This window comes from Panthera leo, chromosome E2, assembly GCF_018350215.1.
Source record: "Panthera leo isolate Ple1 chromosome E2, P.leo_Ple1_pat1.1, whole genome shotgun sequence".
Classification (NCBI taxonomy): Eukaryota; Metazoa; Chordata; class Mammalia; order Carnivora; family Felidae; genus Panthera; species Panthera leo.
Genome location: NC_056693.1, coordinates 25,541,616 through 25,569,086, shown reverse-complemented (window position 1 = coordinate 25,569,086; position 27,471 = coordinate 25,541,616). Strand labels below are relative to the sequence as shown.

Genomic DNA, 27,471 nt, shown 5'->3' with positions numbered 1-27,471 from the left:
TCTGCTCAGCAAGTATGGTCCTTTGTAGACTTTTGCTCCTCAAATGGTAATCTAACCACCAGCAGCAGGACCTTGCCTGGAAACACGTTAGAATCGCAGACTCTCAGGCTCCACCTTAGACCTGCTGAATGAGAGTCTCCATTTTAAAGAGACCCAAGGCTCTAAGGAAGTAGTAACTCCATCTTGTAAAAAACAAGATAGAGGAGGGAAAGAGGGGATCAAAACCAAATGGCAGCTTGTTGTCTTAGGAAAATCCAGCTCTACAGAAAAATACAACCTTTAGGAAAAAACAATCTCTAGAAGGTAAGACTATGAACCAATTAATATATCTTGCTCACTGAGGTTTGCTTCAAAACTTTGAATCACTGTAATAACCAATCCAAAGTTATAATGCCATCAACTCTGCTCAATTCCAACCAATTCCTCATCTTGTAAGATCTGCCTTAAAATCACCCAGCCTAAGTTCTGAAACCCTATAAATATCCTCCCTTAACTATCCTGAAGTTAATGGTCAAGAGCCATTATATTCTGAAGCCGGATGGAATACGAACAAGCATCTGGTCTAAGCCCTTTATTTCCTGGAAAAATTCACAATTTGCTCAAAACTGCAGAGCTATTTAAGAACAGAATAACACAAGAAACAAGATCTTCTGACTCTCTCTTCAGGGTCTGATTTTTTTTTAAATCTACATTATTTTCACCTCTATGTCCAGGGGAAGCATACTGTTTAATGTTAATATAATTTACCAGTATACCCAAACACCATACTTAAAGTAAGCTGTCAATAGGCAACATGCCAGACTGAATACAAATACACAAATCCACTTTTAACCCAAAGAGATCAAAAAGGTAAAGAATATAATCTCATTATTACCAGCACCATAATAAAAACAGCAAATATTATTAGAGCATTTGCCATGTGCAAAGTACTGTTAAGAGGTTTATATTAGTGATTTCATTCAATCCTCACAACCCTATTACGTAGGGACTATTATTATTTCCATTTTAAAGATTAAAAAATACCGAGGTAAGTGACTCTTCCAAAGTCTTACTGCTAGCAAGGGAGACAGCTAGGTCTTAAACACTGAAGTATGTTTTGGTTTTTTATTTCTTTCAGGTAAAACAAAACAAAGATGACTATATACTTATTATTTAAGGTCTTCTCTTGAAAATTTCATTTCTATGAAATAACACAGATTCACAGAAATATATAAACTGCTTCCAAAAAAACATTTAAATCAGAAATACTGCTTTAACAATAATTTTGTCCAGGGGCGCCTGGGTGGCTCAGTCGCTTGAGCGTCTGACTTCGGCTCAGGTCATGATCTCACAGTTCGTGGGTTCCAGCCCCGCATCAGGCTCTGTGCTGACCACTTGCTCAGAGCCTGGAGCCTGCTTCAGATTCTGTGTCTCCTTCTCTCTCTGCCCCTCCCCCTTGTTCATGCTTTGTCTCACTCTGTTTCTCAAAAATAAATAAATGTAAAAAAAAAAAAAAATTAAAAAAAAAAACACAATAATTTTGTCCAAAGCACTAAGTTGTTTTCCAAACAATTCTAGTGTTGATCATTGTGCTTTGTCCATGTTAATCATGTAAATAATCTATACCAGACATTATACCTGACACACCTGTCCTTTACCTAGATTTCATTTCCCTTTACTTCTATTAGTTTAAGACAACTGCAGTGCACAAGAATAAAAAGGGCTCTCTTCTATGAGTTACATACATAACAACTGATAGGCTTGATCTGAAGAGGTCTAACATGAAAACAGATTTTTCTCTAGTGTATTATGTAGCACTGCATTTAAGATCTTTATAGAAATATAGTTTGTATCATTTTTTATTCTGAAAAATTTTGTACTTACTTTAGATGCCAACATTTAAGAGGCTAATTTCTTCCCAGTTCATTTAAAAGGGTATCATTTTATTGTGCTTCCACATTCCTAAAATTTAAATGCCAAGTTCAAAATTTTTGGTATCTTAGGTAAAGCTAATTAAATAGCACTTACCTCTCTTTGGGTGAAAAACTTAACATGCTACTGATGACTGACATTTTGATAACAATACTGTATAGATGCAAAACTATAGGATTTTTTACATTTTCCTTTCAAGGAAAGCAATATTCAGCACATAGAGACTGCTCGAGGTTTTTAAGCAAGGGACAAACGTTGTTTAAACCATGCAGTTGGGCCCTGGAGAAGCTGTCTACAAGTGAAGAAAACAATCAAAAATGCCCAACTCAGGAAGTTATTACACTCTAAGGTCACTATTTTGCTTCACTTATTGTATTTCTTTTTTGAATTTCAACTTTGAAACTTTTTAGATTTGACCAGTAAGGGAAATATATTTAGCACAAAATGTTATTACTCAAAAACAGCTAGAAAATCAATTCATCAAATTTTATTTACCAAATATAAAGGTGAAATCAGACAAAACAGACTGGTGACAAGTTCATTCTGTACCAAAATTGAACCAATTCTTTTTAGTATGATTCATTCAACTTAAGTCCCCAGCACCAAGCCTATATCAAGGGGCTACTGACACAAAACAACAACTAGTTCAGTCTGTTCTAAAGGAATTCATAACCCAGAAAGGAGATGGATATATAATTAATTACCTAATAGCAATTCAGTGGCATCAAAGCTAAAAGAAGCATGGACAAGGTGCCAAAGAACAAGTAGAGCAATTCACTGAAAACTCAGCTGCAGAGGAAAGGGGGAGTCAGAAAATATGTAAAGAAAAGATGATTGGGACAGAATAAAAGATTACAGGGGTAGACCACGTTTATAGAGAAAGGCTATTTAACATAGAGGGGAACTCACTATAAAGGTGCAGAAGCCAGAATGTGCCGCATTTGAGAGCTACAGATTAATAGCACTACAGAGGAGAATGCAAGAGGGAGAGGAGAATGGAAAGTATCTGGAAATCTACCAGTGGAAGATGCTGAACAATAGGTTCTAGGTTAGCATTTTATCTTTTGGATAATGGAGAGCTATTAAAGAGGTTTAGACAAGACCACCATATGATCAAACCTTCAGAAAGATAACTCTGTTGGTACTGTGAAGGACTGCAAGGTCAGTGGTGAGCCCTTGGCCCAAGAGTCCACTTTTAGTTAAAACATTTATTCTAGAGTGTTGAATTAAAATAGTCACAGCAGGAAGGCAGAGGGGAGGAAAAATTCAAGAAATATTTAGTAAACAGAATAAATAAGACTATGGAAAGGCTTAAATTTGATATAGGTGTTAAGTAAAATATTAATACTGCATAGTGTGATACACAGGAGAAACAGTCCAGTGATAATTCGTAATCCCCAAATAGTTTTCATTTATTTAAATTATGATAATTAACTTTACATCCTGCTAAGATTTTTTTATCCTTATGGTTATTGTGCAAATGATTATTATCAAAGCTACAAGCCTATTGAGAATTGGGATTAAGTGGGTATAACAAATAATTGAGCTTCATTATATATTTCCATGAAAACAAGATAACATGACCAAACACAAGGATCTCTGAACTGACAGAAATGATAAAAACTGATAGATTCCACATGGTGGGGGTATTAAAACATGGCAGCATAGGAAGATCCTGAACTCACCTCCAACCATGGACACACCAAATCTGCAAGTGCATATGGAATACTTTCCCAGAAAACTAGCTCAACAACTCCTCAAAAATAAAGAATAAAAGGTCCACATCAAGGTAGGTGGGAGAGGCAGAGACATGGTCTCACCAAAAATGCCACCACCAGTGCAATAACCCAAAACCAGAGGGATCTCAAAAATACAGAGCTTCTCCCTGACGAACAAAAGCATTTGTACTCCATATCAGGACCCCAACCCTTAGGACATAACACCAGAGAGATAAGCACTCCAAATGTCTTCCTTTGAAAACCAAGAGAGTTTATGTCCTGGAGACCCAAAGAGATGTAGGGAAATGAGATTCCAGTCATACAGGGCTGCCTCAGACTTACTCACCCTATGACCCAGCACAAAACCAAGTTTGAAAAGTGCCTATACTGTATGTAGAGATTCATTTGTTTATCTTAAAATGTCTGACAAAGGAGTGGGGCCTGTTGGGACTCTCTGGGGATGGGGGTCATTTCAGGACTCCCCCTTTACCTTGCTAGTGCCAGTGCTATCATGCACCATTCCTAAGCTCTCCCTCCATCTTGATAGAGCTGTTAGACATGCACAGTAATAGCACTGTCCCATTGCTGCAGTTAAGTTGCCACGGTGCCCCACACCCGAGGCAACTCCCAGGGAGCAGGTGCACCCTGGCCCTGTATTCTCACACTGCCTCACTAGAGCTACCAGATGTGTGCTGGCCCTATGGTCTCCTGCTGCCTTGCCTCAACTTGCAGGAACACTCTCCTGCTGTCTCACTAGTTGGAAAACACATCTTAGCCCTGGACTATTCTGCCACCTTACCAAAGCCAGCAGGCACACACAGTCCACATAGGAGATGCAAGTAGATCACTTGGTTCTGGAGGCCAGGGAGTCTTGCATATCTGGGCCCCATGGGACTGAAACTATTGGAAAGATAGTTCTCATCATGATGATACCCAAAGGGCACTGCACAGACAGCAGACTAAAGCACATCCCAAGTGTTTCCCTGAAAAGGGCCTATTTACTGGTCTTGGAACTTAAGCCTGAGGGGCAAGCGTCAGGTTTCCAACACATACAGAGGCTATGGAGGCGATCTCAGGAAACACAGGCTGGGGAAAACTATCTTTTCTTATTTCCTTGGCTTCACTACAGATCACTAATACCTAGCAGAAAGGGCTCATACATTTGTCTGAGGCCCCAAATTTTGCACTTTTGCCCAGGGACACCTCTGAATCCCCAGGACAAGTAGCTAGCTAGGTCTGCAGCTCCACAAGACTGTACATATTTGCATACTTTAAAGGTTGCTGCCTGAGGGTCTACCACCCATTAAGCCTGAAACTAGTACTGACATTCAGCCTGAACCCAGGTGCTGACTGAGATCTCTCCCTTTGGAATACTGACAAGTCTTGGCATACCCCAACAACAGCAACCTATCAAGAATAAATTAGACGGCTTAGACAATCACACTGCCCAAGAGCTAGGGCAAGATTGAACCATAAGGTTTATCTACATGAGATAACTAGTCCAAGTCTGGGAGAAATAGCTACTTCACCTAACACAAACAAGAAACGAACAGAGACAGTCAAGAAAAATGAGAAAATAAAGGTATATGTTCCACACAGAACAAGATGAAACCTCAGGAAAAAAAACCTTAATGAAACAAAGATAAGTAACTTACCCGATGAAGAGTGCAAAGTAATGATCTCAAGAGAAGAATGGATGTATATACAGAGAACTTCAACAGATAGGAAATATAAAAACTACTAAACAAACAAACAAAAGTACCAAACAGCAGTGACAAAGTCGAAGAATATAATAAATGAACTAAAAATACTCTAGACGGGTTCAAAGCCAGACTAGATAATGTACAAGAAAGGATTAGTAAACTAGAATAGAGGCAGTGGAACCCACCCAAACAAAGCAGGAAAAAAAAAAAAAGAAGAAGTACAGATAGCTTAAGGGATCTATGGGACAACATCAAGTAGAATAATATTCACATTATAGGAGTCCCAGAAAGAGAAGAAAGAGACAAGGGATGAAAACTTATTTGAAGAAATAATGGTAGAAAACTTGCCTAACTTGGGGAAGGAAACAAACATCAAGATCCAGTTAAGCCTAGAAAGCTAAATTAAGATGAATCAAAAGAGAGCCACATTAAGACATTATAATTAAAATGCCAAAAGTTAGAGAATCTTAAAACCAGCAAAAGAAAATCAATTTCTTACATACAACGCAACCCCTATGAAACTATCAACAGAAACCCTGTAGGCCAGAAGTGAATGGATGACATATACAAAGGACTGAAAGGGAAAAATTTGCAATGAAAAATACTCTACCTAGAAGGTTAACATTCAGAATTGAAAGAGAGATAAAAGACTCTTCCAGACGAGAGAAAAAAAAAAAAAAAAAGCTAAAGGAGTTCATCACCTCCATACCGGCCTTTCAAGAAATCTTAAAGGGACTTCCTTAACCTTAAAAGAAAGGTCACTAATTAGGAAAAGGAAAACATACAAAAGTAAAAAATTTCACTGGTAAAATAAACATACAAGTAAAAATAGTGGAAATTTATAAACCTAGTATGAAGGTTAAAAGTCAAAAGTAGTCAAAATGGCAATAACTACAATAATTATGACATACACACAAAAAAATGTAAAATATGATATCAAAACTATTAGAAAGTGTGGGGGAGTAAACACGTCGTTTTAGAATACATTTAATTTTATTTATCTATTTATTTTTTAATTTATATCCCAGTTAGTTAGCATATACAGCAAGAATGATTTCAGGACTAGATTCCAGTGATTCACCCACTATGTGTAACACCCAGTGCTCATCCCAACAAGTCTCTTCCTTAATGCCTCTTGCCCATAGAGTCCTTCCCACCACCAAAACCCCTCCAGCAACCCTCAGTCTGTTCTCTGTGTTTAAGTCTCTTATGTTTTGTACCCCTCCTTGTTTTTATATTGTTTTTGTGTCCCATCCCTTATGTTCACCTGTTTTGTATCTTAGATTCCTCATATAAGTAAAGCCATATGATATTTGTTTTTCTCTGACTGAATAATTTTGCTTAGCATAATACCCGCTACTTCCATCCATGTCATTGAAAATGGCAAGATTTCATTCTTTTTTGCTGAATAATAATCCATTGTTTACATATACCACATCTTCTTTACCCATTTATCTATCAGTGGATACTTGGGATGCTTCTGTAATTTGACTACTATAGTTAATGCTGCTATAAACATCAGAGTGCAAGTATCTGAATGAGTGTTTTCATATTCTTTGGGTAAATACCCAGTAGTACAATTATTGGATCATAAGGCAGTTCTATTTTTAATTTTTTGAGGAACCTGCATACTGTTTTCCAGAGTGGCTGCACCAGTTTGAATTCCCAACAATAGTGCAAAAGAGATCCTCTTTGTCCACATCCTCACCAACATCTGTTGTTGCCTGAGTTGTTCATGTTAGCCATTCTGACAGGTGTGAGGTGGTATACCTTGAGGATTTTGAGGATTTTTTTTCTTAATTATTTTTTAATTTTTTTATTTCTTAAATTATTTTATTATTTTTTTTTATACTTTACATTCAAATTAGTTAGCATGTAGTGAAACAATGATTTCAGGAGTAGATTCCTTAGTGCCCATTACCCATTTGGCCCATACCCCTCCAACAACCCCTCCAGTAACCCTCAATTGGTTTCATATTTATGAGTCTCAATGTTTTCTCCACCTCCCTGTTTTTATATTATTTTTGTTTCCCTTCCCTTATGTTCATCTGTTTTGTATCTTAAAGTCCTCATATGAGTGAAGTCATATGATATTTGTCTTTCTCTGACTAATTTCGCTTACCATAATACCCTCCAGTTCCATCCACATAGTTGCAAATGGCAAGATTTCATTCTTTTTGATTGCTGAGTAATACTCCATATATATATATATATATATATATATATATATATATATATATATACACATATATATACACACACACACACACATATATATATGTGTGTGTATATATATATATATATATATATATATATATATATATATATACACACACACCACTTCTTTATCCATTCATCCATCGATAGACATTTGGGCTCTTTCCATACTTTGGCTATTGTTGATAATGCTGCTATAAACGTTGGGGTGCATGTGCCCCTTTGAAACAGCACAACTATCTCCCTTGGATAAATGCCTAGTAGTGCAATTGCTGGGTCATAGGGTAGTTCTATTTTTAGTTTTTTGAGGAACCTCCATACTTTTTTCCAGAGTAGCTGCACCACCTTGCATTCCCACCAGCAATGCAACAGAGAAACTCTTTCTCCACATCCTCACCAACATCTGGTGTTGCCTGAGTTGTTAAGGTTAGCCATTCTGACAGGTATAAGGTGGTATCTCATTATGGTTTTGATTTGTATTTCGCTGATGATGAGTGAAGTTCAGTACTTTTTCATGTGTCGGTTGCGAATCTGGATGTCTTCTTTGGAGAAGTGTCTATTCATGTCCTTTGCCAATTTCTTCACTGGATTATGTTTTTTGGTGTTGAGTTTGATAAGTTCTTTATAGATTTTGGATACTAACCCTTTATCTGATATATCATTTGCGAATATCTTCTCCCATACTGTCAGTTGCCTTTTAGTTTTGCTGATTGTTTCCTTCGCCATGGAAATTTTGTATTTTGATGAGGTCCCAATAGTTCATTTTTGCTTTTGTTTCCCTTGCCTCCAGAGAAGTATTGAGTAAGAAGTTGCAGTGGCTAAGAACAAAGAGGTTTTTGCCTGCTTTCTCCTCAAGGATTTTGATGGCTTCCTATCTTCTGTTTAGGTCTTTCATCCATTTTGAGTTTATTTTTGTGTATGGTGTAAGAAAGTGGTCCAGGTTCATTCCTCTGCATGTTGCTGTCCAGTTTTCCCAGCACCACTTGCTGAAAAGACTGCCTTTATTCCATTGGATATTCTTTCCTGCTTTGTCAAAGATTAGTTGGCCATACATTTGTGGGTCCATTTCTGGGTTCTGTATTCTGGTCCATTGATCTGAGTGTTTGTTCTTCTGCCAGTACCATACTGTCTTGATGGTTACAGCCTTGTAGTATAGCTATACATATTGTGATGCTTCCTGCATTGGTTTTCATTTTCAAGATTGCTTTGGCTAATCGGGGTCTTTTCTGTTTCCATTTGATAGGGATTGCATTGAATATGTAGAGTGCTTTGAGTAGTATTGACATTTTAACAATATTTGTTCTTCCTATCCAGGAGCATGGAATATTTTTCCATTTTCTTGTGTCTTCTTCAATTTCTTACATAAGCTTTCTAAAGTTTTCAGTGTATAGATTTTTCGCCTGTTTGGTTAGATTTATTCCTAGCTATTTTATGGTTTTTGGTGCAATTGTAAATGGGACTGACTCCTTGATTTCTCTTTCTGTTGCTTCATTGTAGGTGTATAGGAATATGCAACGGATTTCTGTGCATTGATTTTATATCCTGCCATTTTGCTGGATTCATGAATCAGTTCCAGCAGTTTTTTGGTGGAATCTTTACGGTTTTCTATATAGAGTATCATGTCATCTGCAAAGACTGAAAGTTTGACCTCCTCCTGGCTGATTTGCATGCCTTTTATTTCTCTGTGTTGTCTGATTGGTGAGGCTATAACTTCCAACACTATGTTAAATAACAATGGTGAGAGTGGACATCCCTGTCTTGCTCCTAACCTTAGGGGGAAAGCTCTCAGTTTTTTCCCATTGAGGATGATGTTAGTGTTGGGTCATTCATAAAAGGCTTTTATGATCTCGAGGTATGCTCCTTCTAGGCCTTCATTCTTGAGGGTTTTTATCAAGAAAGGATGTTGTATTTGTCAAATGCTTTCTCTGCATCTATTGAGACGATCATATGGTTCTTGTCCTCTCTTTTATTGATATGATGAATCACATTAATTGTTTTGCAGATATTGAACCAGCCTAGCGTCCCAGGTATAAATCCCACATGGTTATGGTGAATAATTTTTTTAATGCATTGTTGGATCTGGTTGGCCAATATCTTGTTGAGGATTTTTGCATCCATGTTCATAAGGGAAATTGGTCTATAGTTGTCCTTTTTAGTGGGGTCTCTGTCTGGTTTTGGAATCAAGGTAATGCTGGCTTCATAGAAAGAGTTTGGAAGTTTCCCTTCCATTTCTATTTTTTGGAACAGCTTCAAGAGAATAGGTGTTAACTCTTCCTTAAATGTTTGGTAGAATTCCCCTGGAAAGCCATCTGGCCCTGGATCTTTATTTTTGGGAGATTTTTGATTACTAATGTAATTTCCTTACTAGTTATGGATCTGTTCAAATTTTCTATTTCTTCCTGTTTCAGTTTTGGTAGTGTATATGTTTCTAGGAATTTTTCCATTTCTTCCAGATTGCCCATTTTATTGGCATATAATTCCTCTTATATTTTCTTATTATTGTGTTTACTTCTGCTGCATTGGTTGTGATCTCTCCTCTTTCATTCTTGATTTTATTTATTTGGGCCCTTTCCATTTTCTTTTTGATCAAACTGACTAGTGGTTTATCAATTTTGTTAATTCTTTCAAAGAACCAGCTTCTGGTTTCATTGATCTGTTCTACTGTCTTTTTGGTTTTGATAGCATTAATTTCTGCTCTAATCTTTATTATTTCCTGTCTTCTGCTGGTTCTGGGTTTTATTTGCTGTTCTTTTTCCAGCTCTTCAAGGCATAAGGTTAGGTTGTGTATCTGAGATATTTCTTTCTTCTTTAGGAAGGCCTGAATTGCTGTATAATTTCCTCTTATGACAGCCTTTGCTGTGTCCAAGAGGTTTTTGGCTGTGTGTTACCATTTTCATTGGGTTCCATGTACTTTTTACTTTCCTCTTTAATTTCTTGGTTAGCCCATTCATTCTTTAGTAGGATGTTCCAAGTATGTTACCTTTCCAAATTTTTTCTTGTGGTTGATTTCGAATTTCATAGTGTTGTGGTCTGAAAATATGCATGGACGATCTGGATCTTTTTGTACTTGATGAGGGCTGATTTGTGTACTAGTAAACGGTCTATTCCGGAGAAGGTTCCATGTGCACTGGAGAAGAACGTATATTCTGCTGCTTTAGCATAAAATGTTCTGAATATATCTGTTAAGTCCATCTGGTCCAGTGTGTCATTCAAAGCCTTGTTGATTTTTTGATTAGATGATCTGTCCACTGCTGTGAGTGGGGTGTTGAAGTCTCCTACTATTAAGGTATTACTATCGATGAGTTTCTTTATGTTTGTGATTAATTGATTTATATATTTGGGTGCTCCCACATTTGGCACATAAATGTTTACAATTGTTAGGTCTTCTTGGTGGATAGACCCCTTGATTATGATATAATGCCCTTCTGCATCTCTTGATACAGTTTTTATTTAAAAGTTTAGATTGTCTGATATATGTATGGCTATTCTGACTTTCTTTTGTTGACAATTAGCATGATAGATGGTTCTCCATACACTTACGTTCAATCTGAAGGTGTCTTTAGGTCTAAAGTGGGTCTCTTGTAAACAGCATATAGATGGATCTTGTTTTCTTATTCATTCTGTTACCCAATGTCTTTTGATTGGTGCATTGAGTCCATTGACATTAACAGTGAGTACTGAAAGATATGAATTTATTGCCATTATGATGCTTGTGGAGTTGGGAGTTTCTGGTGGTGTTCTCTGTTCCTTTCTATTCTTTGTCACCTTTGGTATTTATTTATTTTTATGTATTTTTTTTTCATCTTTTCTCCCTTCAGAGAGTCCCCATTAAAATTTCTTGCAGAACTGGTTTAGTGGTCACAAACTCCTTTAATTTTTTTCTGGGAAACTTTTTCTCTCCCCTATTTTGAATGACAGCCTTGCTGGATAAAGAATTCTTGGCTGCATATTTTTATGATTCAGCACATTGAATATATCCTGCCACTCCTTTCTGGCCGGCCAGGTTTCTGTGGATAGGTCTGCTGCAAACCTGATCTGACTTCCTTTGTAGGTTAGGGACTTTTTTTCCCTTGATGCTCTCATGATTCTCTTCTTGCCGGATTATTTTGTGAATTTGACTATGATGTACCTTGTTGATGGTCGGTTTTTGTTGAATCTAATGGGGGTTCTCTGTTCTTCCTGGATTTTGATCTCTGTGTCTTTCCCCAGGTTAGGAAAGGTTTCTGCCATGATTTGCTCACATAACCCTTCTACCCCTATTTCTCTCTCTTCCTCTTTTGGGACCCCTATGATTCTGATGTTACTTTTAAATGAGTCACTGATTTCCCTAATTCTTAAATCATGCTCTTTTGCCTCAGTCTCCCTCTTTTTTTTCTGTTTCATTATTCTCCATAAGTTTGTCCTCTATATTGCTGATTCCCTGTTCTGCCTCATCCATCCTTGCTGCTGCGGCATCCGTCCTTGATTGCAGCTCAGTTATGGCATTTTTTATTTCATCCTGACTAGTTTTTACTTCTTTTAACTCCGCAGAAAAGGATTCTAGTCTATTTTCCACTCCAGCTAGTATTCTTATCACCGTGATTCTAAATTCTGGATCAGACATCTTGCTTGTATCTGTGTTGGTTAAATCCCTGGCTGTCATTTCTTCATGCTCTTTCTTTTGGGGTGAATTCCTTCATTTTGTCATTTTGAAGGGAGAAAAGGAATTGGTGAGGGAGAAAAATTAAAATTATAAAAAATTAAAATTAAAAAAATTAAAATTAAAAAATTAAAAACACACAAAATCGAATCAATGATGCTAGATCCTAATTGTGTTTTGGTCTGGGTGTTGAATGTGGTTTGATAGATTAGAGAGAAAAAAAAGGAAATCATTTGAGAATTTTAAAAAAGTGAGTACACTGATTTAGACTAACATAAAATGATGGAATATAGAATGTTAAAAAAGTTACACAAAAGAATATAGTAGAAAAAATTAAAGAAAATATTTTTAATAAAAATTGAAAATAAAAATGAATTTTTTCTTTCTGTATTCAAGAAAAATAAATGAAAAAGAGAAAAAAAACGGAATCATTCAAAAATTTGAAAAAACGAATACACTGTAGTAGACTAAAATAAAATGATGAAAGTAAAATAGAATTTGAAAAAAATTATATAAAAGTAAAAAATATAGTAAAAAAATTAAAGAAAAATATTTTTAATAAAAATTGAAAATAATGAATTTTTTCTTTCGGAATTCAAGAAAGAGAAAAGAAGTGAAAAAGAGAAACAAAAGAAAAATGAATAGATGGACCCTTTTGGATCAACAGATCCACAGATGGACCCTATATGGATCAACAGATTGAAATATGACTAAAATTACTTCCTTTTCTCCTAGAAATCAGACTATGAAGCACTTTATAGTCCATAAACTAAGCAGGCAGTGAGACTTGTGTTCTTGAAGAACGAGGTTGGCCCAGTTGTGAGGCGCTTACCCAGTTGGGTAACGGCTCCCTTCTCCACTAGATGGCACTGCTAGCCTACTGGGGTGGATTGCTGCGGTGCTTGTAGGTGCGTATGTGCATGTGCGGGAGCAGTGAAAGTGGCGTCACCCAGCTACCCAGTTTCTAGTGTCAGAACTCTGTTCTCCCTGATCAGCCATCGCACACCCGTCCTCTGTCTTTAGCTTTGGTCCACTCTCCACTTTGTCACTGTCCGTGACCAAGCCCCAGTAAGTACCTCTCTTCCAAATTTTGTTTCAGATGCCACTGTTTTCCCCACCACCTAACGTCTGAAGGACTGCAGCTTTGACCTGTTCCGCCCCTCTGCGGTAGGGTCTCACCGAGCAATGGCCGAATGTCGGATACACCCAGGAAAGCTGGCTGGACCCTGCTGCTGCTGGTGCACCAAGACTGTGGCCAGGTGCCAGCCAGCCCCAGAAAAAGTTCGCGAGATAGTGTAAGCAGCAGCGTTTCAGGGATTATGTACAATCACAACACACATCTGGCACCAGGCTTCACCCTTAATCACCTTGTTCCACAACCAGCGAATGCGGGCATTTCCTGGGGTCTACTGGGACCAGGGGTCCTTAACAATCTCTACCAAATGTACTTCCAGCAGTGGAACTGCTTTTCCCCGTGTGGTCCAAGAAGGTACCAGATCTCACACTGCTCCTGGGGATTCGCCCTTCCCACCAGTGCACCACCAACTATCGAGCTGTGGAGTTGCAGACTCTGCAATCCCCTTGTTTACAGGCTTAATGGAATTTAAACCCTCTTCTTTCTCCTTTCTCCCTTTTTAGTTTAGCCCTTGCGGCTGTTTCCAATTTTCCACTTTCTCTCTAGCTGCTCTTTGGGGAGGGGTACTTTTCCCGAATCACCAACCCCCCCCCCACCATCTCTGTCCTCTGTCTGCCCACAAAAGTGGCTCCCTGCCTGCAGCTGCTTCTTGCTCCCCAAGTTCACCTCTCCATGCCAGGTACCTGCTTAATTCTGTGGTTCAGGTTGTGCAGATTGTTGTGTTAATCCTCCAATCAGTGTTTTAGGTGTGCAGGATGGTTTAGTGTTGATATGGATGTATTTCATGGATGCGAGACATACAAAAAACTTCCATGCTGTTCCGCCATGTTGGCTCCCCTCGGTTTCCCCTTGAGGTTTTAATTTGTATTTCTCTGATGTTGAGTGATATTGAGGATTTATTCATGTGTCTGCTAGCCATCTGGATGTCTTCTTTGGAAAAGTGTCTATTCATTTCTTTTGCCTATTTCTTCACTGGATTGTTTGTTTTTTGGGTGTTGAGTGTGATAAGTTCTCTATAGATCTTGGATACTAACCCTTTATTTGATATGTCATTTGCAAATATCTTCTCCCATTCCACTGGTTGTCTTTTAGTTTTGTTGACTGTTTTCTTTGCAGTGCAGAAGCTTTGTATTTTGATGAGGTCCCAATAGTTCATTCCCTTGCGTCTGGAGACATGTTGAGTAACAAGATGCTGCAGCTGAGGTCAAAGAGGTTTTTGCCTGCTTTCTCCCTGAGGATTTTGATGGCTTCCCGTCTTAGGTTTAGCACAGAAATTGGTTGCATTTCTATACATCAATAATGAAGCAAGAGAAAGTGAAATCAAGGAGTTGATCCTATTTACAATTGCACCAAAACCCACAAAAGTAAATAGGAATAAACGTAACCAAAGAGGTGAAAAAACTATACACTGAAAACCATTAGAAAGCTTATGAAAGAAATTGAAGACATAAAAAAATGGAAAAATATTCCATGCTCCTGGATTGGAACAACAAATATTGTTAAAATGTGAATACTACCCAAAGCACTCTACATATTCAATGCAATCCCTATCAAAATATATCAGCATTCTTCACAGAGCTAGAAAAAAAACAATCCTAAAATTTTTATGGAACCAGAAAAGACCCTGAATAGCAAAAGCAATCCTGAGAAAGAAAACCAAAGCTGGAGGCATCACAATCCTGGACATCAAGATGTATTAAAAGCTGTAATCATGAAGACAGTATGGTACTGGCACAAAAACAGACACACAGATCAATGGAACAGAATAAAGAACCCACAAATGGACCCACAAAGGTTATGGCCAACTAATCTTTGACAAAGCAGGAAAGAATATCCAATGGAATAAAGACAGTCTCTTTAGCAAATGGTGTTTGGAAAACTGGACAACACGCAGTTGTATTTTGATTGATATTTCAATCAAAAGACACAAATATGAATGAATGGATTAAAACAAACAAACAAAAAAAACAAGACCCATCTATCAATATGACTTGTACAAGGGGTTAACCTCTGATGTAAGGACATAAACAGACCAGAAGTGAAGGGATGGAACAAGATGTTTCATGCAAATGGAAAACAAAGAAAGCTGAGTGGTGCCTGGGTGGCTCAGTGAGTTAAGCGTCCAACTTCAGCTCAGGTCATGATCTCACAGCTTGTGGGTTCGAGCTCTGCATTGGGCTCTGTGCTGAATGACATTTCAGAGCCTGGGGCCTGATTTGGAGTCTATATCTCCGTCTGTCTCTGCCCCTCCCCAGTTCGTGCTCCATCTTTATCTCAAAAATAAATAAACATTAAAAAAACAAAAAACAAAAACCAAAGCTGAGGCAGTTACACTTATATATGACAAAATACTTTATAACAAATCCATAATAAAAGATAAAGATGGGTATTACCTAATGCTAAGGCAATAAGACAATAAAACATTTGTAAATATTTATGCACCCAACATAGAAATACCTAAATATATAAAGCAGATGTTATCACACCTAAACCAAGAAATTGACAGCAATACAATATCAGGGAACATCAGCACCTCCACTTATATCAATGGACAGTTCCTCTAAATCACATGGGACATTTTCCAAAATAAATCATATGCTGGGTCACAAACACAAGGTTCAATAAATTAAAACTGTAATCATATCAAGCATGTTTTCTAAACATAATGATATGAAACAACTCCGTTACAAGAAGAAAACTAAAAAAAAATCACAAATATATGAAGATAAATAACACACTATAAAACAACAAATGGGTCAACACAGAAATCAAAGGAGAAATAAAAAAATACCTTGAACAAAATAAAAATGTAAATACAGCATGCTGAAGTCAAAAGAAGTTGCAAAAGCAGTTCTCAGTAAGAAGTTCATAATGATTAAGGCTTGCCTCAAAAAACAAGAAAAATCTCAATTAACAATCTAACTTTACACCTAAAGGAATTAGAAAAAGAACAAGCAAAGCCAAAGTTAGTAGAAGGAAGGTCATAATTAAGAGCAGAAATAAATGAAATAAAGATTTAAAAAGACAATAGAAAAGACCAATGAAACTAAGAGCTGTTTCTTGGAAAAAATAAACGAAATTAACCGACTTTTAGCTAGACTCAATAAGGAAAAAAGAGGGCTCAAATAAACTCAGAAATGAAAGAAGTTACAACTGTTATCAGACAAATACAAAAGATTGTAAGAGACTATTACTAATTACATGGCTACAAATGGGATAACCTAGAAGAAATGGATAATTCCTAGAAACAAAATCTTCCAACATAGAATCATGAATAGAAAATGCAAATAGAACAATGACTACTATGGAGACTGAATCAATAACCAAAAACCTCCCAACAAACAAATGTCCAGGACCAGATGGCTTCACAGGTAAATTCTACCAAACGTTTAAAGAGTTAAAGAGTTAATACCTCTTCTTCTCAAACTATTCCAAAAAATAGAAGATGAAGGAAAACTTCCAAATTCATTCTGAGGCCAGCATTATCCTGATACGTACACCAGACAAAGACACTACAAAAAAACTACAGGCCAATATCTCTGACGAACATAGATATAAAAATCCTCAACAATTTCATGATGAAGTCACCTAACCAAATCTATACACCAAAATAGTCAAAACCTAACAGTGCTGACTACTTTGAAATCACTTAGCCATAGGATGTCCTGTTGTTCAAAACTTATTAAATACATTGTTTTTACTTAAAGAAAGAGAACATAGTAAGGCCACTACATTAAGACAACAAGGTCTATGGTCAAATTACACACATACATACACACACACACACACACACACACACACACACACACACGAGTTAGTTGGGGCTTGTGGTTCCATAGTGTAGTGGTTATGACGTCTGCTTTACACATACACGAGTTAGTTGAGACATGCCAAAATTTCATCATAACGTATCAGTAAATACATCAGTAAATTGTAATATATCACAAAACATTAGTAAAGTATATAAAAACATTTAAAATCAAAGATCATAGTACATTTAGAGGTTTATTTCTTCACCTTAATTTCTGAAGAATTAGATACATTTGCACAATTGCTATTAGGTTACAGACAAAAATTCATGAAAGAAATATATTCAGAAGACAGAAAAGAAAAAAAAAAAAGATGTGACTGAAATCCTTGTAAATCAAGAGCTGTTAAAAGTTCAGATGTAAATTACATAAACAATTAACTGTCCTATAAGCTGAAAACTTCATGGAAAAAATAGTCCACTGATTACAACCACAGCAAGCCAAGGTCATATTTTTGACAAACTGATTTTTTATAACTATAAGCAACCATTGGATGTTTATGACCAAGCTTTAAAAATTAATGCGAACACATAAAAAGATTTTAAATACATAGAAAATTCTTCACTGATTCAAGTTCAAAAGGAAGACTGAAATGCAAAAGGAACATCAGAAACACCTGATATGAGTATGTTTTCAAAACATACCAGGAAAGAACACATATATGATAAAATACAGTCCAAAACTCAACTGCCCAATTCTGAACCCTGTGCCTGTCCTTGTCAGAATACCTTCACAACTTTAGCAGTAAGACGCAGTCTACTATCCAAAAACTTCATGGCCATTCATCTCCATGAGTGGGACCTATGTATTTCTAAACATTCAGTCCTGAGCCATAAGACCTGAATCTTAAATGACCAAAAAGGAAGGCCATGGAAATGGTGTGAGGTTACTGATTTATTATTGCTTTATTAGCAAATACAACAATAAGCTTTTAAAATTTTTATATAACAAAGTAAAAACTAACGATGTGTATTTTGAAAGACAAGAACATATAAGACATACACCAGAACCTATAAAAATAGCCAATTTCAATTAAACACTTAGGATTCCCACTGTGGTTTATGGAAATCACTTAATATGCCATATCTGTGCACCTGTAAAAAGGAACTTCCTCAAGAAATTGGTGAAATATGAACTGGAAGGGAAGAAAGCTATGAAATCAAGAACTGAAAAATGAAGAATAATTCTTTTTAAAGGACTTAATATGTAGTCATATCATTGTTGGTAAAAAGTAACTAATAAAATCCATAGGAAAAAAAAGGAACAAAACAGAAAACAGGAACACTTTTTTTCATCTTTTAAAAACCACCTCCGGGGCGCCTGGGTGGCTCAGTCAGTTAAACATCCGACTTCGGCTCAGGTCATGATCTCACAGTTCTTGAATTCTAGCCCTGCATCCAGCTCTGTGCTGACAGCTCAGAGCCTGGAGCCTGCTTCGGATTCTGTGTCTCCCGCTCTCTCTCTCTCTCTCTCTCTGTCAGCAATAAACATTTTAAAAAACATTAAGAAACCACTGTAATCAAGGCATCCAAGGCCTAATGTGACAAAAATGAGACTAAGTGTGAATTTATTAAAAACAGAAAACTACAATGAACCATCAAAAAGTATTTACCAATTTTTCAAGACCACGTATATAACATACAATTTTCTGTTATTTGTTTTCTGCTCAAGAATTTGAAAATAAGCCCCCCTCCAAATACATAACAGACATCTCCTAACTGCGTTTAAGTGCTTACCAGTAAAGGGGCGCCTGGGTGGCTCAGTCAGTTAAGCGTCTGACTTCAGCTCAGGTCATGATCTCACGGTTCGTGGGTTTGAGTACCAGATCAGGCTCTACGCTGATATCTCAGAACCTGGAGCCTGCTTTGGATTTTGTATCTCCCTCTCTCTCTCTGCCCTTCCCTGCCTCACGCTCTGTCTCTCTCTCTCAAAAATTAATACATTCAAAAACATTAAAAAGTAAATAAAAATAAAAGTCAGTCTGTTGAGTCAAAAATTATGTAATAAATGATAAATGGATTCTAATCAAGGGGGCCACATTTTCTGAATCTAGACTGATGACAGAGTCAATATATGTGTTTTCATGACCTAAAATGGACTGAGTGACCCACACACCTGGCACTGTGTCCTGTGCTAAGTGTCAAACAGAGATAGACATATAATACATGGTTTCTGCATCAGCTGCTCCCTACCTTTGCCCACTCTCCAATTTATTTTTTACTTAGTAGCCAGAGGATCTTCATAAAATGTTACTCAGTCTTATCACTGTATTACTTCAAATTTTCAATAGCTTTCCCTCTCATTTATAATAAAATCCAAGTATCTTCAAGGCTTCCAGTGCTCTGCCCATCCCAGCCATCTTCTCTCTCCTATTCCTGTCATTCACAATGCTTTGTCCTTTGGTCTTCTCAGTGCTCCTCAAATGTCCATCTCTATCAACCCCCAAGGTCCTAGCCTAGAACCCTCCTCACCCTAACTTCTTACTTGACTCCTATTTTCTCCTTCAGCTCAAATGTCACTTCCATAGAAGCATTCACTAATGTCCCACATTAATGCTGCAGGAGATGAGGAGCTGGTAAGTGGTATAAAGCAAAGGAGTAATGGTTAATTCCTTATTTTAGAAAAATCATCCAGACAGGAACTTGTACAATGGACTGGCTAGAGGTGATATGAGGGAGATGACAGCTATAGGCAGCAAAGTTAAGTAGGAAACAACTATAAGAGTCTCAGAGAGAAACAGAGATCATATGTATATAAGAACACTAAAGTCATCTTTGGCTCTGCATAAAGTTCCATCGGGCTATGAGCTCTCTAAGACCACTATTATATATTACAAACTTCCTATGACATTAGAGAGACCCCATAAACATTAGTTAATTTGAAATGAGTGTGAGAACATCAGTGAACATAACCAAGATGCAAACAATAATCACTGTCATTCATTTATTGAACACTTAGGCACTATGCATAATGAAGAAGGGGAAGGCAGCGGTGGTGAGGAGCAGTGGCTCTGCCAGAGTTTGTACTTTATGAGTTTACATCTCTGCGTTTTGGTTTTTTTCAAGAGCTAGTATCTATGTCAAAGGACTGTTGTGAGATTTAAATGTAAAGCACTGAAAAGAACACTGCTTGTCACATGTCAAGTACTTAATAAAAATTAGCTACTAATAAAAATTAGTCACCGCTGTCAACATCATAATCATTATTTTTATTATTAGTACCACTACTACAATCACCAAGTACTTCAGAGACATTTCATCTTCACAAAAGAACTTAGGAAGGATATACTATTATCTCTACTACACAATGAGGGAAAGTAGGTACAAAACCAGTTTGCACAGTTTTTAAGCATCATACTGGGAGCTGAGCCTAGTACTATGAGTCTAAAGTTTACATATTAAACATATTATGACACTGTCTCTCAAAAGGGGCAGGAGGGACTCAGTGTGATAAGTAATATAATTTTCTAAGCCATATGATTTACTGAATATTTACTATGCTCTAAGAGTTCTTCTAGGCTCTGAAGCATACAAGAGAAACAAAACAGGTTAAGTCTCTTCTCTCATGAGAAGGCAAGATAAGAGAAAAATATCAAACAGCGAGAAGTCCACCACAGAGATTCAGAATTAAGAGTGATGTGTCTGGGGGTCACTTAGATTAGATAGGCAGAAAAGGACTTTCTAAGGAGATTTAAATTTAAGATGAGAACCTAAAAGACAATCAAAAGGGACAAGCACAAGGTACCAAACAAGAGATAGAGAGCTTTCCAGACAGAGGAAATAGCTACTACAGAGAGTCTAAGTGAAACAAAATTGTGTCTTAAGCAAACAAAGCAAGTCAGCATGGCCAAACACCAGTGGGGGAGGAATGGAGTATTCCATGAGATGACAGAGGCAGGCAACAGCCAGGTGCCTTGGGGTCACTCAAGAGAAAGGAATGTGGATTTTATGCTTAAAGGTAATAAAGGATGATGGGAAAGTGACATGATCTGAATTATGTTTAAAAGAAGCTACTCACTGCTGGATGGAAAACAGATTGTAGTAAGACAAAAATGTGAATTCTTTCCAGGCTATCTCAGTAGTTTAGACCAGAGATGAAAGTGCTTTAACTAGAGAGGCAGGAATACAGCTGGAGAAAAATAGACAGATTCTGGTGTACATTTCAGGAGATGGAGTACAAAGGATTTACAAATGAACTGAATAAAAAAGATGAAGGAAAAAGGGTTAACCTCTGTATTATAATGGTTTAGTTTACTGAGGTGACGAAAATTAGGGGAGGTACATGTTTGGGGTAGGAACAGGAGTTAGAAATAAGAGTACAGTTTTAGCCAGGTTTCATTTGAGATCCCCATCATATACCCATCTGGAAATGTTCAGTAAGCACCTGGATCAGAATCAGGAATCCTGGAAGTTCCTCTTATCCTTTCTCTTGCTTCATAGAAGACTGAAGATACAGAAAACATCAAGAGGAACATAGATTTTAGAATGTGAGTATAATGTGAGTATTCTGTAACAATCTACAACAGTGAGACAAGACCTTGTACTCCTCATGAAACTATTTCACTTATAGAAAATAAAGCATCATCTCTGCTGAGGATAATAATACAGAAAGAAAGTAAGCTTTAAGGTCAATGAGATTCATGCCAAGAGAGTTAACCCATATCATGTGGCCTCTATTTCTAAAATCTTACAAGATTATAGGGCAGGACCTACTAAGAAGAGATCGGAGCTCCCAGCAGGATAAAATTTATAAGTGTTTCTGAAAATTCCATCCTATCTGAAGGGAATCCATTGCATACCCAATACAAGACAAAAGTAAACCCTAACTGTACATAAAATAATGACTTCTCCCTGCTATCAGACAGGAGTTTCCATGGAAACTATCACAAAGAATTTCCTTAGATTTGTGATTACTGACAAAAACAAAATAGGCTTGGAGTCAAATGAGAACTAGATTCTGGGTAATCTGATTCAAGCTAATTGTCTTTTAGTGTGACAAGTTTTCTTAATCAAATGGCTACTTAGAGGGTAGATATCAAAATGAGAGAAACAGACAAGCAACCTTATCTGTTTTTGTGTAAGTCTTACTCTTAAATAGCTATCAGCAATATTGTAAAAGACCGTGTTAGGAAAGATAAGAACTAAAATTTATTGAGCAGCTATTAAATATCAAGTGTTTTGCACAATAATCCTTCCAGGCAAGTTTTATTACCCTTAAGTTTTATAGAGGAAGAAGCCAGTTCTCAAAGATGTAGAGTAACTTGCTCAAGATCAAACAGATAGTAAGCAACAGAGCCAGGAGGAGATTCAGGTTTAGCTGAACACAAAACATGTACACTTGCCTTGGGCTTTTTTAAAACGGTCTAAAACCCACAATGGTCCAGGAGCCCAAGCCTATGGTCTCTTTAAGCTATAAGAATATTACTGATTAACTACTGAATTAGGCTGAAAACAAGGCTATAATGTATAAAAAGAAGAGACATGTAAAATAAAGAAAGAGACATATAAAAACCAAAAGAACCAAAAAAGAAATAAGTAAAGGAAAAAAGTAAAGTCATGCTGATAAACTCACTTAGATGTTAATAAATTTAGGGAGCCAAGATAGAGTTGTGATACTTCATTTTAAGGAGTAACTTTTAAAATTATCATTTAAGAATAAAAGTAAAAATGCCAAGACATTTCTTAGCTCATAACAATTACCTCAAATAATTTAACTGCAATACCAAAGTGACTGCTATTGCTGCCTAACTCTGTCAACCTAACATATTGTGTAACTGTAGTAGTCACATGGAAAATGAAAGCAATCTGAGGTACTGCATGCTACACTCCTTCCCTAATTAGTTAATTATTTTCATTATGGAATTTGCCTATAAATTCATTGTCTTGTACATTTTACTCCAAGGTTCTTTAGATTCTTTAAAGAGAAACCTGGACCTCCACATTATCTCTTTGGATTTAAGCAGTCAAAACAAAAGAAATTCAACCAAAGCACACACTGACACATCAGCAGTCAGAGCACTACTTAACAAGCATGCACACACATAAACGCAGGATACACACTAAATTCAGTGAAGAGTAGAAACAAAGACAAAATAGTAGAAATAAATCCAAGAGGAATAAAGAGGGTTACAATGCATAAAACAATCTAGGTAACACCAGAAGTTAATTTTCCAAAATCAAGGTACTAGCTTCCATTTTTGCTAACACTGAATAGTGTCTAGCCAAAAGTACCAGGGAAAAGCTCCGCTGTCAACTGAGAACATACTTTTAAATAACTGTTAAATGAAATTATTCCTTAAAACACTCTCCTACAATAGTAATGTCCAAAGAACCATAATAGAAGAAAACAAATCAATTCCAATGCAATATTTCTCAATTAGTAAATAAACTATAAATGCAAACCACTCTAAGTATTTATTTTAACAGATGAAAGATTTAAGGATTTTTTTAGAGCCATTACTAAGTTTTGGTTAGGCGGACCCCCCCCCCCCAAAAAAAAAGGTGTAAATGTTGAAAGTAATTTATAAGAAATCAGTTCTTTAAATGGCTTAAACTATGAAGTTTAGTATATTTCTATTTTGTTTCTTGGTGCATTCTATTTCAATTTAATAATATGGTACTGGAAACGCTTCTTGTGTATGCCTTCAAACACTCAATATAATGTTAAAGTACAGTTCTTAGGTTTTGAAATTTTCAGAACTGTTGATGCATAAAAGCATATCTTTAGTATTCTGTTTCCCTATAACTGCTGAATGACTTTGCTAAGTGCTGGAAACCCACCAAGCCCTTATTAGGAAAGCCTAGATAGAAAAAGAGTCCAGTGCTTAAAATACAGAAAACACAGTCCAAAGATATATGTCCTCTTATTCTTAGTTCAAAGATTAAATCAGTAATCAACTGGCAATGTTACATATACCATTTTGTTATTTAGCAGATGACAACTGAAGATAAGGGTCATTTTTGGGCCTTAATAAAAGCTTTCCTTTATATCTGATTGTGATTCTTCTTTAAGCTCCTTCCTTTTTCATGATTTTCCTCCTCAATCTTGCCAAAACAGGATTTAAAATCTAAATGGAAATAAAAGGGGAACCACTGTCAGGATTTAGGCAGGCTCATCTCACATTTACCTGTTAATGAGTCCTGAGGCTCTGCTTAAGGCATATTTGAGACAAAAACCAGCCTCTTGACATTAGGCTTCTGCAGAGTGTTCCCTTAATGAACAGGTTTTAAATGGCCAAAATGAAACACAACCTACAGAAAAAAGCCCTAAAGACTTTAGTTGTGATTTTAGCTCTATGGCCATTAAACAAAGGCCTTTTTTTCCTCTGTAAAGGTAGACTAGATACATCAAAAGACCTGAGTTCCTAATGGGAATACAAAGGTGGTCTCTCTTGGATGCATGAACTTCCTTGAAATTGTTTTCAAAATCCTGGGCACTCATCAGGGGAGCAATCAGCTTTCATCAAGCTTGCTAAGGGTCTCATCAACATGACGGTCCATGTTAGTCTAAGAGCCATTGTGCAAATGCCTCCTCCAGCCCTTATACCAAAAAGCCATGGGCTGGAAGGCAGAGCAATGGCCTTGAAACATGATAGTCTGGAGACCTGGGGCAAATTGCTTCACCTTTGTGAGCTTCCATTTCTTGTCTATGAAATTGTATGTAAAAATACCTCTTTCACAAGGAGTTGATAAAGAGTAAATAATTGTAACCCTTACCAAAAACTGCTGATTTATAAAAGTTATCTCCATTATGCAATAAGACAATAATCACTGAAGAACCTTTTTAAGTACCCATTTTACAATTGAGTGTCCCAGTTACTGAGGAACTAACCCTGGTCAAACAGAGCTGATGTAAAGACAGGTTTCCAGTCTGCACTTCTCATGCCCTACACAACTCCACTACAGGCCACATTCAACACACAGTACAAACCTGAGCCTAATAACAGCAGAATTGGTACTCGGGCTTGGGACCACCAAAGAGGAAATAAAACTGAAATGACATTATGTGGTGACATCAACCTTCAGAATCAAAGATATCTAAAATTACCAAGTGACCCTTTTGGGGTCTACACACTTACCAGACCTTAAGAAAGCGGGTGGAGAAGAGACGATGGCATCAGGTGAGTTGGCCATTTCAAATTGTTGACTCTAATCATAAGCGTCGCAGGCTAAACTAGAGCAATTTTCAAAACTGTTTAGTGAAGGTTAGAAGCAATCAGCGTTAGATTAATTGAAAGCAGTGTGAGCAGTTATTAACATGATGCAGTGTGCAACAAAGGCAATAATTGAGGTTCATTTTAATTTTATTTTCTTTTTAATGACTTGAAAATTTGATTTTCTTTGCTTTGATAAATTACATTTGCTTATATGGATGAGGCAGGAAATACATAATATCCACTTATTAACATTACATAAGAGTGGCATCCTCTATTGAACAGTGCAGTGATTATGCTACTATGTAACAATGCTCAGAACTTTGCAGTGACATCTATATCACAGCCAGGTTAGCCCAAGTTTCAAACTAGGCTGAGTTTATATATTCTTCTAAAAGTAACAAACAGAATCAGATTGGTTGTTTTCAATGACATAGGAAGTCAAGGATTCATTCAAGAAACCATATAGTCAATACCTTACAGAGTTAGAACCAGAAACCTCAATGAATTTGAATGACTTCAAATAGTATCTATCTCTTACTACAATGATATAAACAATATAGGAACATCCAACATTTATACTATGCATTTAACTACTTTGCACATGAAACTGGACTTAAGTGACTGCATTCAACAAAAGTTAAATAAAATTTGAGTTTTTTTCTCACTTAAGAAAGAGAAGGTAGGTTTTCAAAGCTCACTGTTATGACATGCAATTCAGAGAAAATAAAAACTGGAAAAGAAAATAAATCCTATATGCTTATTAAGAGGAAAGAGAAATGCTGTAAAATAGATGTGGAAGGCAGAGCTCAGTTCCCTGTTAAGAAAACTCAGGTTACTCTCTTTGACCGGATATTATCAATCCAATTCCCTTTATAGCCCAAATAAACAATTGTTAGCAGTCAATCAATACTTCAATATGACACAAAAATTTTAAGTGTGAAACACAAATATATAACTATACCAACTATATTTACTCTTAAATGTACTAAGGACTGTTAAAAAATTCTCTCATACTTCTGTGGTAGTTTTGCTATAATCTAAGTAAATAAGCGCAGAACTTTATAAATAAAGTTTAAAAACATAATGGATATTAGCAACAAAGATTGGATGAATTTCTCCTGTATTATTTATGAAATTAGATACTTTATTCAAATTTAAAAAAGGAAAACTACACAAGGGACAACCAAGAACTTCATAAATTGGGTAAAACCCCAAACATAATGGGGGCATATTAGCTGAGAAAAAAAAAACCCTCTAGGGATCGATGCAAATACAGACTTAGTTTTCTAGGGCTATGCCTTTCCTTAACAGTAGCATCTTTCAACACTGACAAATAGTAATATCAATCCTTTAAAAGGGAAGATTAAATGAACACTTGTCATCCCACCATCTTTTGTTTTGTAAGCACACTTTTAGCTCAAGATTACATACAGCCAGCCAGAAACGAGGGAAGTTTCAATCCTGTCTCTCAGAGGACTGATGGGCCCTAAGTGCTAACTTCAAAGACGTGACTTTGCAATTTGAACAAGTCAGTTCAGGACACTTCCAACTGTAGTAACTGCCTGCGCAGCGTCTTCTGACCTCGGTGGCTTTGGATTTGGGAGGCACAGCTGGGAACTTTGTGTCCTGAGGCCACTTGCCCAGGGAAGGAACCCGCTAGAGCCCTTAAGCACGCTCAACGTGACCCCCTTCATAGCCTAAGGCCCTGTCTCCACTCAATTTCTGCCACATAGTAATCGGCTAGGGCTCAGAACTTGTGAAGAACATAAAAGGGAGATATGAAATAAAGCAAAACTTTTTTGCTGGCAGTTTTCTAGGACCAGATCATAATCACATCTAAGAATGAAGCTATTTGATTTTTGAGGGACGACCCACTGTCTTTCCCAGGAACCTGGCAGCCGCCTGATTTCTAAAGAGTAAAACTCCAGCTTTGGTGGACACCACCACCTAATTTCTGAGCGAACACACACGAAATAGCGTTGGGGAAAAACACATGTAGTCGGGGGCACCACCAATTTGGGAGGTGGGGGTAAACATGAAGAGGAAGGCCGGGACCGCAGTCTGCTTTCTAAGGGGAAACACGCGGGCACAGGTTCAACTCCAGGACCCCGACCAGCCTCCCGCCCAAGGCGCTTGAGGGGGAGCACCACCCTGGTGCAGGGGAGGGGGTGTCTCCCCAGCCAG

At 37.0% G+C, this 27,471-nt stretch overlaps 1 protein-coding gene across 6 annotated transcripts in view; it reads right to left on the bottom strand.

Annotated features, from left to right (window-relative positions):
- PHKB (phosphorylase kinase regulatory subunit beta) overlaps positions 1 to 27,471 on the bottom strand; it is a 259,181-nt gene that overhangs the window by 231,502 nt on the left and 208 nt on the right. The window contains exon 2 of one of the 6 annotated variants that reach the window (XM_042920510.1): positions 25,210 to 25,304. The exons of 2 other annotated variants lie outside the window; for them this stretch is intronic. In XM_042920510.1, coding sequence (XP_042776444.1) covers positions 25,210 to 25,264 — 55 coding nt within the window. In that variant the 5' untranslated portion in view covers positions 25,265 to 25,304. Of the gene's footprint in view, positions 1 to 25,209 lie in introns of all 6 variants that reach the window. 3 more of the 6 variants (XM_042920507.1, XM_042920511.1, XM_042920508.1) reach the window with 3 other exon arrangements.